Source organism: Strix aluco, chromosome 6 (assembly GCF_031877795.1).
Source record: "Strix aluco isolate bStrAlu1 chromosome 6, bStrAlu1.hap1, whole genome shotgun sequence".
In the NCBI taxonomy this organism is placed as follows: domain Eukaryota; kingdom Metazoa; phylum Chordata; class Aves; order Strigiformes; family Strigidae; genus Strix; species Strix aluco.
This window is the reverse complement of record NC_133936.1, coordinates 2,373,376-2,389,741: the sequence shown is the minus strand read 5'-3', so window position 1 is coordinate 2,389,741 and position 16,366 is coordinate 2,373,376. Positions and strand designations below refer to the sequence as shown.

Here is a 16,366-nt window from a genome sequence, read left to right as displayed (position 1 = left end):
CCCACGGGGCTCCTGAGCGGCTACCGCTGGAACGAAACGCCACTCGGACAACCACCACTACCATTTCTGATTTGGGGCGCCGAGCTGTGCCCGCGATAACGGGGGCCTCTGCGCTGTCAGAGAACCATTTTGTGAGGGATGTCACCGGCTTCCCAGCAAGGCTGTTGCCGGCTGGGGGGGGGAAGATCATTTCCCAACGACCAACGCCAGCCTGTTCCGGCTTATTTTGGGCCACAGAGATCCCGTCACCCCGATGATGCCTCGGCCACCCACGGCACCTGCACCGCTGCTTTGCTAACCCACACCAAACGCGCCCACGCTGGCGGCTGGCCGGGACACGGCCGATCCGGCTGGCAGCCCAGCAACTTCTGCTGCTGTTTTGTCAAACGTGCACCGAGCATTGTGTAATTAGCAGCTTTCCCCGCCACGCTAATGAACGGTAAGCGGAGCAAGAGCCGGAGCTGCCCGGGAGGCGCCTGCCCGCGGGAGCACAAGGCGGGGGAACCGACGGCAAGCTCTGCCGGGACCCCGAAATATTGCTGCTGCCCCCCGCAATTATGTAACGGAGGAGCATTTCGGGTGGCTCCCACCGGCACACGCCACCTCCGGTAACAAAGCCTGAGGGGGGTGTGGGTTTGCGTGTCCCCCCCCCACTCCTCACTCACCGCCTCCGAGTCTTCAAATCCATGCAGGTACAAATTGTCGTACATGGAGGTCCGCTGACGCCGGGCGCCTCTCTCAGTGCGAAACCGGCGCTGCGAGGCGCCGCGGGGGGGGAAGGGGTGGGGGGGGGGTGCCGGAGCGGCGGCGGAGGCCTGTGCGGCGGCGGGGCCGAGCCTGCCCTCACAGCGCTGCGGACGCCCCAGCCGCGCGGCGCCGCCTCCCGCGCCCACCGCCGCCGCAGGTGCCCCCGCCACCGCCCCCCCCTCCCGCCTTCCCGCCGTCTTCCCGCCCGCCACGGCCCGCTCCCCGCGCCGCCGCTCCCCATTGGCTGCGCCGCGCCGCCGCCGCGCTACCATTGGCTGAGACGCGCCGCCGCCGCGCTACCATTGGCTGAGACGCGCCGCTAGCACCACCGCCTCGGCAACCGCCTCACGGCGCCCGGCCGCGGCCCTGACAAACTAACGGCAGCCGCCTCTTGCCGGGTTGCCCGAGGAGGAGGCGAGGGGAAGCAAATAACGGGGACATTTCTTTATTTTTTTTCCTTCTTTCCCACAGCCTCACTTCTTCAAGATCCCAGAGAACAGCGGTTCGTTTCTGAGGAGAAACACACACACCCCCCCCACCCCACCCCCCAAGGTCTGGAAACAAGCAAACCAAACCCTAAACACTTAGAATTAAAAGAACATAAGTTTGGGCCTTGTTTACAACTAAATTAAGAAACAAATTTCTAAAACGGGTCCTACCGAAGTTTCTGGTTCCACCTCTCATTTCAAATAACTGTGTCTGCAGAGCATCAGCCACACACACACGCACGCTGTACCTCACAAAACGCCAAGGAGAGAGGCAAAGCTCCTTCTGCAGGTGAAGAAACCACGTCCAGAGAAGGTAACTGACTGCCAGCGTCAGTCACACAGCGAGGAATCAGCAAAGCCAGCCCTTCACCTGTACGTCTCTTGATTTCCCATCTCATATGCTGAGTGTTTCTCCTTCCCAGAACGTCAGAACTTGTAATGGGGAAGCAAAACACTAGAGAATAGCCCTACGTGGTAAAAAAGTAAATAAATAATAAAAAAATAATCACAGGGAAATAATTTACAATTTTCTTCCTATCCTTATTAAAACAATTATTTTAAATCTCATCTTCAGTGCAATCTGATCCAACATCTCTGTGTTCACAAACACTTCCTACTTGTCTTTCTCATTTGCTTTATCTACTGTTCCTTCCAAAGGCTTAATTTAGTTCTGCAGAGTTACCACTAATCACTTGGGAAGTGTCCAACTGCCATCTGAAGCAAAGCCAAAGGTGTTATTCTCCCCATATTCACAATTTCTTACAAATTTCATCAAATTGTCCCCAAAGCTATGGCAAGTCTTATTTCCAATTTACTACTTTTCCTATGCCCTCCATGCAGTCTTTGCTTCTGTCCATATAGCCTGCTGGTTTGCAAGAGCTTATGTACCTACGTATAGAGGAGGCACAGTCCCACTGATGATCAAGAGAAGAATCTCATGATTAAAGTTTAGATCTCTTGAAGTGTTTTTCAGGATTGAGTCCTCAGTCTACGAGATCTTCCAAGGAATAGCAGCTTTATCTCTAGCCCCATGCAATGAGCTCATTGTCAATGTTAAACCAACAAACACAGTGAGTAGTTAATTAAATAATGAATCTCTGACGACTTTTCAGTGGTCTGTTTCAAACAAGACAGCACTTCTGTCAAGCCGCTCCTGGTGGAACCGTGGTTCCGGTGACAGAAACTACTTCTAAGACTGATGCTAACTTGCTCCTTCCCAGCCATCTTGACCACGTGTGGAACAGCCCCAGAGACTGAGCAGCGGCTCCTCCTCCTACTGGGGGTTAGCCTTCCAGTTACTCTGGGGCTGGAGAACACAGCCAGGATGTTTTGGGGCACATCATGGTCGTTTGAGCAAGGCTGGTCAGATGGAGGGGGATTTCAGCTTCTAATATTGTCCTTAAAATTCCCATTAAACTCCCTATACATGAGTTAATGGATCAATTTTTAGGGCCTGGGCTATGGAGCAGGTCCCTTCCCCTCCCCACCTTGAAGATCTGCGACGTTACAAATTTGAAGAAATAAATACATTGTTGGTGGGAGATTATTAAAATTTAAAACGAGAAGGAATTTCTAAGTGCAACATCAGAATCATTTGTCAGCTCAAAATAAAAAAAGGCCATGAAATCACAAGAAGAAAAAAAATACATCTGAACTTCACATAAATTTGTAATGAAATAATTTAATTTAGAAGTCAGGGGAATCACTATTTGATTTCCAGTACTTACATTTCTGGAATGTACAGAACACAGGCACCTCCAGAACACATTATTACATTTCTGGAATGTACAAAACATCTCTTATGGGCTGGAGAGAGTCCAGAGGAGGGCCACAGAAATGGTCAAGGGACTGGGCAGCCTGCCATGTGAGGAAAGGCTGAGAGATCTCGGGTTGTTCAGCCTTGAGGAGAGAAGGCTGAGGGGAGGCCTTAGCACCACGTTCCAGTATTTGAAGGGTGGCTGCAGAGAAGATGGAGACTCCCTTTGTACAAGGAGTCCCATGGAGAAGACGAGGGGTAACAGGTACAAGTTACTCCTGGGGAGATTCCGACTGGGCACAAGAGGAACATTTTTCACACTGGGAACAATCAGCCACTGCAATAATCCCCCCAGGGAAGTGGTGGATTCCACAATATTGGACATTTTTAAGATTCAGCTGAACAGGGGGCTGGGCCAGCTTGGCTAGACCGGGCTTTTGCCAAGCAGGGTTGGACCAGCTGATCCTTGAGGTCCCTTCCAACCTGCTATTCTACGATCTTGATGTCACACTGTCCTTTTAAGACACAGAGGTTATTAAAAATATATATTTAGTGACTCAACTTGAAAGGTTCCTGAAAGATGCTATAAAAATACACACAGCTCATTAAATAGGGATTGTACTTGAAAAAGATCTAAACATAAGGGACAGTCACACAACCTACTTCAAGCATTTAGCTTAGGTGCCTAAAACACTGTGCTTAGGCTGTTTCGCTAGGGTAGGGGCTCGAGGAGCCTAGTGACAAGCCATCACTATTCCACTGTTACCTGGAATGCAGGTATCTCTATACAGAACTGTTAGAGTGTGACGCATTACTCAGTAAAAGCATGTTGTGTTTTACAGTGAGAGACACCGTGTTACGCTGGATATATGGGTGGTCATCTCTGTCAGCTTCCAGAAAGTCAAATCTCTTTGGTTTCAACTTACAGAATAGCTTAGCACAGGCAAAATGGAAAGACTACAGTAGGAGAGGCAGATAAAAGCTTCATCTTTTTTAGGTGAGCTTCCCAAGGAGTGGTTCAAATCCACTACAATAAAAGATGAGGGTCATACATTAACTGAAGGGTTTGAGAGATCAAAATCATCCCTGGCCGGTTTCCAAAAGAGAATACAGACGATCTGATATTGTTAGGCAGTGAATTCCACTGCCTCAGGCCACAGAGAAAGACTTGTACCTGTCATCTTCAGTCTGCACTTGGCTAACACTAAAGCAACGAGCATCCCAAAACCCATCAGTGTGCATGCAGGCATGCATAGCTGTGAGAGACCCGGTGAAAACATGTGATGGGTAAATTAGCTGAATTGAGTCTTTTTAAGATCTAACCCTTTAAAAGACTTTTTTTTAATGGTGTCAGTTGCTGCATTATACGTTTTATTTGTATCATTTGTTTATGATATTAATCTTCAAAGACTGGTAAACAGGCATTTTCAAGCAGTCCGGCCTCTACTTTTACTAGGATTTAATCATGGTGCACTGCAATCTGAATAAGCACGTGGGATATTCCTCACTGAGGATGGCCATCCTGCGATGATGTCGGCAGGACTGCTATGAAGTAGCTCTCACATGGATTTACTGCAATATTGTATGCAGGCAGCGTATGTTGTCCTTTGATCTCAGCCCACAACTCCACATGTTCCCAAGGGCAGAGGAGATTTTGAAGGAGATGTAAACAAAGACCACAAAACAATCCAATTTCTGTAGGACCTACCCAATGCATCTGCCAAAAACCAGGCTGTCCCATCACGAAGACACGTAACGTGAGTTCACGGGGCTTAACAACGAAGGGGTCATTTGGATTCACCTTAAGGGCCATGAATTGTTATTATTGGGTAATTAGAAGCCTCCTCCTTCTCAGGACTTTTTACAGGCTTCATAAGAAGTTTGAAGTTAAGAGGACAGACTTGCCAAAAAAGTGTGCTGGACATGGAGCAGAATGGGAAACAACAGCTAATAGATGAAGCCAAGCCAGTCTTGTTCCCTTCCCACACTCAACGGCAGCTGAAGCGAAAGTGATCTCATGAAGAGAAATGCAATTACTCCGTTCCCCATTAACGGCAACCCTTGCTTTGCAAGCAGGGCTGTTCAGGGAACCCCAGAGTCCCTGGGCACGACCCGAAGGACTGCAGATCGCCTGCACGCTGAGCACCCGCACACAGGCAGATGTGTACACAACTGCCTCAAAGTCTCTGGTCTCACACCTGGTACGTGGAAGAAGCTGGTTTTCTGTGCTTCCTTTCAATCTTGGGGTTGGAGAATGATCCTGCAAACATGTGCCTTAAGGCAGCATTACCTATAGCTGCTGTTTTGATGCGACTACCTAAGATAATATTAGCATTTGGAAAGCGTTTTCTAAGACCTCTAATGACTGGTAAGTCACTGGGGATGTAACACAGACTAACACATTTTCTTCTGGCCTGAAGTAAATGTAATATACAGAAGTTCTGCATAAAACAAGAGTAAATAACAGTGATTTAACTATACTTGCCCTCAACTACCACCTCTCAAAAACTCTTCCTGAGCGGAAATGGGAACCACACAAGCAAACCCAGGAATTAGTCCAAAGAAAGAATTCCTCCTGAAGTTAGGGGCCACGTAAGAGACTGAGCCCAATGATAATTAAGCTGTCCCTGGCATTTTGAGACAGCATTAACATTAAAGACTTTATTGCACCCTATTGGGGGGTGGGGTAAGAGAAGGGATTGGAAGTCAGAATATTTTGAGCATCCCTCTGAACCTCTGAAATACTTGACTTCCTCCAAATACTCTGATCCCACTAGAGATTATCCATATTCTGCTTTTTTATTAAAGTCAACCCTTTCTGAAGCACAAAGGAAGTCTCTTTGAGACATGCATCCATATATTCCTGAATAGCAATTATTTAGTCATTTCTGAGCTATCCAAATGTGGGAATACTGTTTTTTCCCAGGGCATGAATTTTGTACAGAACCACAGGAAATTTTATTTAAAGCCCAATCTAATGATTACACAATCAAATGACAGCACTTGCATGGTTCTTTCAGGAGTCGTAGCAATGAACTATTTGCATAAACACACTAAAGTGCTATTTGAATAAATGCGCAGTAACTAGATTGCCAAGTCAAGTAAATGCCTCAGCACTGCAGTGCGCAAAGCCAGAATGTAAGTCAGCAAGTTCTCTCTTTTTTGTACTTTAACAAATTTCACTTCCACCTGGGATTTTGCTGTTACTAACTCACTGTGAGTCGTGCAGCAGGGCTGCAGGCCTCGATGCCTCTTTTCCTGCTGCTGGGGAGGAGAGAAGGATTGGCAGGAATATTAACCCTGAAGCAACAAAAACCAGACACCAACTCAGTGAAAAAGGTCAGAAGTTCTTTATGGCCTCTTCCTGCTCTGACTCGTAACATTACTGAGGGGTAATGAGACAGTATCCCTGCAGCAGGCAAGGGCATATTAACAAAAAGCATTAGTGATTACATTAATAGCACATTTGGATACAAACCCACTCCTTCTAGCAGTTTTAAGCACACAGAAGACTCCCAAACCCTCAGGCTTCATCAGCGTACTTCATATGAAACGTAAGCATTGGGTTTGGTCTTCCATTGCCGGAATTCTGGGACCTGTTGAAGACACACACACGCCCCGCCATATAATGCTGCTCTTGTTGAAATCAGCAAAATAGCCCAAGTATCTATTTCATTAATATAAAGGAAAAGGACCGTCAGCATTCTCCAGCAATCCACCTCAGGCAGAACTTGCTTCCATCAGTTGGAAGGAGTCCAGTTCCTCACTCTTCTAAGTTATTTGGCATAGTCCAATTGCTTACCCCTTCTCCCTCTAAAGCAATTTATTTCTCTATCTCCCCTCCTCTGTTTTATAATATAGATTAGATAAGCATCTGGTTCACTAACAACAGCTTCTGCCTCGGGGTGGAGGTACGAATAAGATCACCTCTTGAGATCCCCACTAACCCTGTTTTCTGGCATCTCATGAGCAATGAGAACTAGATGACATCTGTGGTGTTTGCCAGTCCTCAAAGCGATCAGATGATTAGGTATGTATTTATACTTCAAAAGGAAGAAGTATTGTGCTGTTTGGGGTATGTCGTAGCACAGAGGATTCTGCGCACTTAAAGGTTTTATTCGGAGAGACTACTGGATGGCATGCTTTAATTCTCTGAATTTCAAGTAATAAATTAGTCTGGTAGGGTCTAATTTGACAGTTCTGGAGGAAGTGAGGTGCCACCTATTCTAAAACACATTTATCTGACACTGTTACATAAAGGCTGCTATAATTAAAGAGAGTGTGAAGACTTCTTTGTCACTTTCTCTTGGTTTAAAGCACCTACAATGAGAGAGGTAACTGGGCTACATTTGTAGGTATCCTCTATATTTAACTAGTTGTGAAATTTCTCTTTCCTGCAGGCACTATGGAGATTTGCAAGGAGCTGAGCTGTGGGGAACTCGGAACCATAGCTACGGCCTTCCAGAGTGTTTTTCATTAAAAAAGAGTAGATTATCTCCACCTCCTGAGGCAGATATGAATGTGCTCTGAGGTTTTAATAACTCAAGCCAACTCTAATTGTGGCTTCCACTGGTGCACCGTATTGAGCGAAGCAAATCCAAAATTACCTGCAAAATGTTGCAAGACGTAGCCCATAGCCATACCACTGCATTAACACGGGTCTCCCTTTGAAAGGCTTGGAACTTGAAATGAAGTCGAACCTACACTGATACGTGGGCAGCTGAGCAGTCACGGTGATATTCACAGCCACTGAACACAGAGATCTCCCTCCAGCAGAACTCCCAGCGATAAGTAGCTCTGGGCATGCACCCGGCTGCTACTGCCCGAAGGTCCAAAATACCAAGTCACACTACAGGTACCAACCCGAAAAGACAGAGTGGTTTTAGGGCTGGAGCTGAGTCGTAGGTCTGTGCTGGAAGTAAGATAGGGGGGTTCTGTTTTTAGAGAAGATACATATTTTTATCTTCCGTGCCAAAAAACATCTGGGCCAAAGGATTAAGCATTTGGTTTATTCCTTATTTTAAGCTCCTCTTCTTTTCTTATGAATGTTAATCAATCTCCTTAACAGCCATAAGTGCTGATGCTGAGTGTTGCTGTGTACCACTTTAGACTGCAACTGATGAAATGATGGGAAACCATCAATAAAAGCCAATTACAAAGTTTATGGGAAGCTGGTGCTGTTTTACCCAAGTAGTGGAAGTCACCGCTGCATTCTGGAAAGCCTCATCAGGACTGAAACACACATAGACACACACACGGGAGCAACAATCCTCCACCCGGGGCTGATAAAAGCAAAGTTGTGGGGAGCCTGTAACGGGGGAAGGAGCACTGCAAGCCGTGGTGACTGGCAACACCAGCTACATCACAGCCAGCCACCGCTGTTTGTTTGACGTTATACACTCTGCATATGGATCATCTCCAGCTCTTCAGCGTCATCTAATACTCATTATAACAAAAGAGTATATTAGCTGGTGGCAGTAACACGCTGCTATCCTAAGTGAGTTCATCAAAATCCCAAACCTGTGAGATGCAGCAGGTCACAGAGGCTACAGAGCAATAAGCAGCAAGGTTTTCCAATCTCATAAAAGACATACAGCCCAGAAAGCTCCCGGTCGGTGTTAATTTCCCAGATACATAATATTTGTAGTTTCATCAGAAAACATTCATAAAAAGGTTACTTGAAATATATTTGTGATAAATTACAACTATCAAGTAATAGTTCTTTAGAGAAAACAAAGCCTTGGCTGAGCAGTTGGAGCTGGACAAAGACGACCCTGCCAGCTAAAATGAAACGCTAGCTTCTGTAAAAAACATGATCTCACTGGAGATTTTTTTTTCTTTAGATAAACTAGTAAAACTGCAGTTTCTATTTTGTATTTAGGGTAACTTAGACTAGGCCAAAGGGTTTCTTAAAAGGAGTCAGACAAAGAGTTTTGAAGTCCTAGTGCTAAGAAGAATTTGTTGTTAAGAGGTTAAACGAAGAAATAAATAAATAAAATGAGACAAATGTGACACAAACTTATCTATAGTTTGCTGCTTCTCCTTGGGATTTTACAGAGATGGCTTGATTAGCCTGTTGATTTTATCGCCTTTTCATATGCTTTATAATCCAATTACCATATACTGCAACACAGCATTTCAGATTTCATGGCAAGGGACTATAGGAAACTCTTCAGTTCATTTCAGTAGATTTCCATGACACCCGTCCAAGTGGAGAAAGCGATCCAGAAACAACAGATCAATGAATGAGGAAGCACTTATCCAACCTGATTTCTTTAAATATTTAGTCAGAATAGTTGGGAACTGAGTTGAGAAAAACAAAGATTTAAGGATTTGTATATTTAAGTAAATTGAGTTCTTGACTGCAAAGTCTCTGGAAGACCTTTTCTTATCTACCTGATGAAACAATGACTTTGTGGTATCTCACCATCCAGAAGCAGAACAAAAAATCTGTGTAAAAAATCCTGAAAATGATGACTCCTCATCATCATGATGGGACTCTCCTGGAACAGGTAAGCCAGTAAAAGAATCCTAAAACATATTTCTAACATGTCTCCATCTGAGAGGTTCACTCCGTTCCATCGGTAATCCTTCCTCCTCCTTGCAGGGAACAAATGGCACCGTTTCCAGGAGGAGGACTAAGGGCCTTAGTCAAGTTTGCCAACTTGACTAGCTTTGTGCTAGGTAGGATGGCTCACACCAGACACTGAGCAACCAAAACATCACCCCTCTTCCTTCCACAGTCTGCCCTTGCTGCAGGGAGACCTCACGCCAGGCAGGGTCTACACCAGCAGATCCAGGTACAATGGTGACTGGGGACAGGACGAGAGTTCAGGGATCCCCAGGCACCGCCATCCTCTAGCAAAGTCAGCTGGGAATCTGGGATGAATTGATTGAGTCATCTGTGCTCTGCTCAGGGCGATAAACACCTGCAATTCTCACCGAATTCATTCAGCATCTCAAAATACTCCACATGCCAGCAGCACTGTATGAGTCCTTTTACAAATCTGAGGCAGTTAGAAATGACTAAAAATACCTTCTGCCTTTTCCCTACAAAAGAGAACAATCATAATTATAAAAATCCTTGCAGCAGCAGAGCCCATCTTCATGCTGCAGGTATGAAAAAACAAACCTATGTGTAAGAGGGGTTTGGTGCATGAGGAGCTAATAAAATAGTGTAGAACCTGTTTCTCAGCTTTTAAGGCAAAGATGTTTGAACCCATCGGTAAATTCCCAGTTTGAAATGATGCACCAAAGCAGATGATATTAGGATGTAGTTCTGTGAAAGCTCAGGTGTAGTTCAGAAGCTCAATGAGATTAAGTAATTTCTGACACTCTGAACACTTATACAAATATTAGTATTTTTTTCCTCCGACTCTTTCATGCAGTTGCTAGACATGTATTTTCCCTAATCTCTCAAACCCTGCAGTCATGCATAAAAAAAGAACAGAATGATTAGTTTATTCCGGCCTTTGACAACATCCTTACAGAGACTACTTAAAAAAAACCCAAACCCTAAATAGACTGCTGAGAGGAAAGTTCTGTCCTAGATCTAAAACTGCCTATGAGACAGGAAACAAAAAGTAGGAATAAATGGAGAAGGATCAATAGTTAGGGTCTAATATTTGCTATGGTCCAAAAAAAAAGTGTCCATTACAATAGCAGTGTTCTCACATGAAGTCATTGCAGAGCAAGCATGGAAAAATTCAGCTCAAACAGCTAGGCTTGACAGAGTTACAAGCAGAAAACAGAATATTACAATTGGAAGTGTTGAGCATAATAAATAATGGCAACTCTGCCATCCCTGCCTATAATCATTATGAGCAATAGAGAAGCAGGTCGGAACCCCATGTTCTCAGAATTTAATTCAATATCTGGATGAGAGAGCACAGAATTAAAAGGTGATAAAAATAAAAATTTATAAAAGGACCTATTTATCCAAACTGTAGAAAAAATCCAGACTCTATTAAAATAAACAATGGAATCAAAACCTAGTAAGCTTATCCTTAAAAAAAGATTGGATGTTTATTTGAATAGTACAACTACTGTAGCTCTACACGTTCTGCTTAGCAAAATTTGAAGGGGTATATGCAAGCTTTGCTTTCAGCCTCGATCCCTTGGCAGGGACAGGCTTAGGAGGAGACCTAATCTTGTTGACAGCTTATTCTATACGTGTTTTCTGCTGCATTTTATTCTGCAAAAATATCTGCCATTAGCTGCTGTGATGGGCAGAATACTAGATTAGACTTATATTCACTCAATATGGTAGTTATTACTTTCTACACCACTGACCCCTGTGCAGCCAAAGGTAACCCAACCTTTTAGGTTGAGATCAGAAGCTTCTAAGCATTATTTTCAGCTGCATTGGTGCAATGATGAAAAACTGGTTTTGTTCCAGTTCAGACTACAAATAAAATTACGACTTGAACCCTCACTGCTGCTATTAAACATTAAACTACAGTAAAACATATCAAATGTCTTAGTAGTGAATACTGCTGCCACCTCTTGGTTCAGCAGAATAAAATAAAAATAGCAGCATAAGATTACCAAGTAGTGATCTGCAGATGGAGCGTATGCACAAGGAGCTTTCATCAATCTCCAGCGTGACTTGTACAGTCAGAAATTTGGCCCTCGGCAACCCCCGGTTTTAGGATGGCTTTCCATACCTAACCGGTACTGGATACTCTGAAGTCACTTCTGTTCACCTCGACTGAGGTAGAATTGGCTGGACATGGAGCAAATCTGGAGGGAAAAAAAGCCACATTTTGGTTTTACTGTTTTATCATTCAAATTCTCCTTGGAAGTGCAAGCACTGACTGCAGCTCCTTCACATTTGGAGCGTGAATCTGGAACCATGGCCACAATACGAGCCGCAGTGGTACGCTGCTGTGCTCAACGGCTGGTTCACCCGGGAAGCCAGAGAGGACTCGTTCTGAAGTTCAGAGCAGACAGTGATTGAGTTTGACCTCCTGTAAGTCATAGACCAAAGAATTTCACCTATGCACCACAGTCCTTAACCAAGACCTACAAATTTGTGTTAGGAAAAGTAATTTATAGTAGGTGAATAGAAGTTCCCTGGATGGCATTTGGTCTCAATTTGAGACATCAAGAAAAGGACAGTCCACAGCCTCCCTTTGCTCCAGAGGTTAATCACCCTCACCATTAAAATGCATCTGACAGCCACCGTTACGGAGCTCTGCTCAGAGATTTTTATCCTCTGATTTTTGGGAACAGTCGCCCTCATTCACTTCAAAGTACCCGAGCAAAGGTTACTGGAGACAGTTATTCCCTTAATATACCACAGGCAGTTCACTAGTAAAAACGCCCCTGAAACCTGCTCTATTTCTCTAATTATTTGAATAGAGAGACAAGATTTGGAGCATTAAAATGGCACTTCCATGCTTTAACAAAAGACGTGTTTCTGAGAAACATAATGCATGTTTTGTGCTCACCTTTGTGAGACGACTTCTGGCCTTGTTTTTCTCACCATCCATCTGTTCAACGTACGCTTAAGATTAGTCTCCTTCAGACTGTATTTTTGCAGCCGATTAGCATTTTATTTTCTGCCCACATTTATAACCTGCCAAGATCCCTTTCAATTAGTCTTCCGTCCTGACAGGTAGTATGACAGTGGCTGGCCAACAAACACTAAGATTTCAAGATTATAATGAGAGGTTTTTACCAAGAAAGTGAAAAGCCCGCCAGTTTTATTGGGTGCAGGTCTGGACTCCCAAGGTCTCCAGTTCCCAGAGACAGTGCTCCCAGACCTGAGGTCCACCCAGGGCAGCCATGATGTGGGCCAACACCTGGTCCCTGACCTGCGGAGCCTCCAGAGTCCCCAGGCTCAGGGCAAAACTGGACTGTGATGGAGGGGTGCAGCAAGGGACCACAGCAGCACCAGGTCCCCAGCCGCAGAGTAGTCCTCCTGAGGAAGCTCTGGGACTGTGGCTGTTCTACAGGACAAGGAAGCGCTTCCCAGTTCCTGGTCCCTGTGGTGTTTCCGACCCTCGGGTCAACTTTCCGTCAAAACGAAATCCACCCAGGCATCACCAGTCGCTCTGTCCCTTCCTCCCCAGCTGCTCCACTTCCCAAGCACACCAGCCATCACTCAGCCCGACCACTTTTCACCTGGACATCTGGGGACCATGACGCGACACAGGCCACAGCGACAACTACAAGTCTACACATGGCCTGAAAGTATCATCAGATACCTGTCTCAGGAGTAGCCCACCCAAAAGCTACCCTGTCTTGCATCCAGCAAAACCCACTGGTCTTTCTGGTCACCCATTTCAGACCAACTGTGTTTCTCAGAAAATTCTGTTCTGCTGGAAGATTCAGAGTCATTAGTGATGACTCCTCTCCGTCAACTCCTACCAGCTCTCAACTCGATCTTGTGTATCACACGGGGAGGTGAGCAGTCCAGGTGAAGGGACCTCCGTGCTCACCCCAGTTCCACACACTGCTTCACCCCCTTCCCAACTAAACAACACATCTCCCCAGCGCAAGCTCAATTCCCGTTGCTTCCCACTCAGCCTGGATCAGAATTCAGCCCAGAGGTTCCAGACTAGCTCTGGGTGGGATGGAAGCAGGGCACCACCGAAGTACTGAAGGCAGGGAGAAGTGATAGGGAAGGATGGAGCTATCATCCCTGACCAAAAAACACAGAGCAGAAATCACTAAATATCTGTGGAGTAACTGAAATTCGAAGACACCGCATGGTGTGCATTACAAGAAAATGAAGCGGGAAAAGTCCACCATGAAAAATAAATAAATAGCACTCATCCTGCCTAACAGAAAGATGTAGAAGGGCTCACGGCTTACTGTGGTGATTAATCAGAGAGGGGAGTTGCTTGAAACAGAGGCTGAAGCACTGCGTGGCTTTGAGCACAAAGGCAACAAATAGATGATGAGAGAATACTGAATCAGCATTTTCCTGCTTCTTCCGCCACCTTTGTGTGTGATGCTCCTTGCATTTCTGTATTGGTATTCCAGAACATTTGGGTCTTCATAAATCGCTCCGCAGCTATTCCTCAAAATAACTCGTTGCTGCTTCCACTTTTGCTGGCTGCCTGGACACATCCCCATTCCAGGAAGACACACACCAGTCTTGCTTCCCTGTTTGAGGGTGTATCATTTCTGCACCTCCTCACTGCATGGGGGAGGAGGCACTGCTATGACTTGTTGAAGGTAATAAGATGTAATTGCTTTGCAGATGTACAGGAAGCAGCATTAAAAATATGTAATAAGTAAAATTCTGTGCAGGCATAGATTCCAACAGCAATATAGCCAACCACCACCACTTCCAGAGCAGGGAACGGGCCTTCAAGCAGGTGTTAACGTGCGGCATCTTACAGCTGAGGAATTGCACCCGAGTTCAGTATAGCAGCCTTGCAGACTTAGTCATGGAAAAAAAATAAGTAACAAAAGACTTTTTATTAAATGTCTTCAAGACTTTTCATAGTAGCAGGAAGCAAACATTAAAGATTTAATAGCTTCTTTTGTCAGTGGACTCATTCCTTCCCACACACACGCACGCCCGCTCTCCCCACTGGATTTGAAAGCCCTGAATTCTTCTTGGTGCAGCTAATTTGGTTTTATTCATCTTTTGAAGAGCCCACCTAAATCTTGGGGGTGGGAAAGTAGGTGGTAAGGGCGTAGGTGACAAAGGAATAGCAGCGAGCCAAATTACGCTCTGAACTGTGAATATCTAGCTCATTAGGTGAAGCCTGATGGGTCTGATACATTCATGAGAACATTTTCTTAAAATACCAAATGTTTTTAATTCTATGCAGATTGTAAAACAGATGTTTGAATGCCTTTAACTTAAATGAGCAGTGATGGTGGGGTAAAGAGAATATTCCTTCTACCTGTAGACAATTTTTCCTGTCCCCTCTGAGCATTAACAGACATTAGCTCCCAATTTTTTTTTTCCACCTAATGTCCATAATGCAGACTAAACTGTCAATTTTAAGAAACTGAGAAGCTATTTCCAGAAAAAGCTTTTGTTGTAGCAAGACTCACAGGCATAGTTTGCCAACCACAAACAAACAGCCCAGAAGTATTGTGAGATGCCAAAATCACCCTCAAAGGTGATTTACAGTACAAGCAACCCATTCATAAGCCCCTTAAATACATTTAATGAGTGGAATAAGCCCATTATGGCCATTTGTGGCACAGGTATACTTCATGTGTTTTGTTTCAAATGAGCCATCTTTGGTCTCTGCTGAGACTTGAAGTCCGACACCTGAGACACGTGTCAGTTAACGGTAGGTGCAGTAGTTACCAGCTCTAGAGACCCAGACTTTGATTTTCAGCATTTCTGATAAGCCACTGAAACACGCATGAGCAAGACAAACACGCTTACCAGCCTAGGCTGGATTTGGTCCAGTAACCCAAAAAATTAAAAGCTGTAGTCTTTGCAAGAACACTAAATTGCTAACTCGCTTCTGCTATTACAAAGCGATACAAATCACTTAAAATAACCTTATAGAATGAGGAAATGGCACCACACTAAGTGTATCGTGGGAAAAACAGCTTTGTGCCCTGTATCCTTCATTAAGCAAATCCAAGGGAGGAAAGTATTTCAAGAATCTCTTCATAACAGCAGCACCGTGTGGTTTCAGTTAAGTTAGGAAGTACAGACAAACTAGCTTCCACATCAGTGTTTTAGCCAGAGTGAAAACATACCCTGAACTTGAATTTCAGTTCTGCAGCAAGTCCTAGAGACATGATGCGAACTGAATTTTCAAAGGCTTCACAGATTGTATTCCTACAGCTACACTTCAGCCTCACTGAGCATTGTCTGGGCATCCACTGCCTCAAACAGAACCGTGCATAAACCCACCCTCTGTACGGCTCGTGAACGTACTGGCAAGTAAAATAATTGGAGGACATGAAGAAAGAATGCATTCCTGTTACGCTTCACTGATCACAAACAAATAGATAAATAAAAAGACACAAGTATGCACCCACTAAATTCATCTTCTGTAGTCATCAGTGAAATAATATCCTTCCCATTCTCCTCCTGCTAGAACAATTAAGTTTTTCACCATCTATTTTAATTCTCCTGCATTCAGGCTCCTTTCCTCCCAGGGCTCAGGCTGACCCAGCTCCCTGCAGCGTGCCTGCCAGGCCTCCCCCTGCACCCTCCTCTAGCCCACGGGCAGTCCCCAGCACTAACACTTCTATCACTTCCACACTTTTGAAAAGCCACATCTGTTACAGCTATTTTTTTTGCCAGAGGAGACTCTAGTTGCTTTGCAGCATGAAAACCTTGTTTATTTACATGTTCAGGGCTACCAACCTCTCCCCGTTCCCTGCCTGCCTCTCCATCCCGGGGACTTGGGACCCACTGTGGGGCAAGGGGACGGTTTTC

At 45.0% G+C, this 16,366-nt stretch overlaps 1 protein-coding gene and 1 long non-coding RNA gene across 6 annotated transcripts in view; one reads left to right on the top strand and one right to left on the bottom strand.

Annotated features, from left to right (window-relative positions):
• Window positions 1–16,366, bottom strand: part of CACNB4 (calcium voltage-gated channel auxiliary subunit beta 4) — a 113,814-nt gene that overhangs the window by 71,299 nt on the left and 26,149 nt on the right. The window contains exon 1 of one of the 5 annotated variants that reach the window (XM_074828474.1): window positions 666–928. The exons of the other annotated variants lie outside the window; for them this stretch is intronic. Coding sequence (XP_074684575.1) covers window positions 666–710 — 45 coding nt within the window. The 5' untranslated portion in view covers window positions 711–928. Of the gene's footprint in view, window positions 1–665; window positions 929–16,366 lie in introns of those variants that run through there. 5 annotated transcript variants of the gene reach the window in all.
• Window positions 255–1,800, top strand: LOC141925050 (uncharacterized). Its single transcript, XR_012623741.1, has 2 exons — window positions 255–439; window positions 1,219–1,800. It is a non-coding gene; the product is annotated as an uncharacterized LOC141925050 (long non-coding RNA).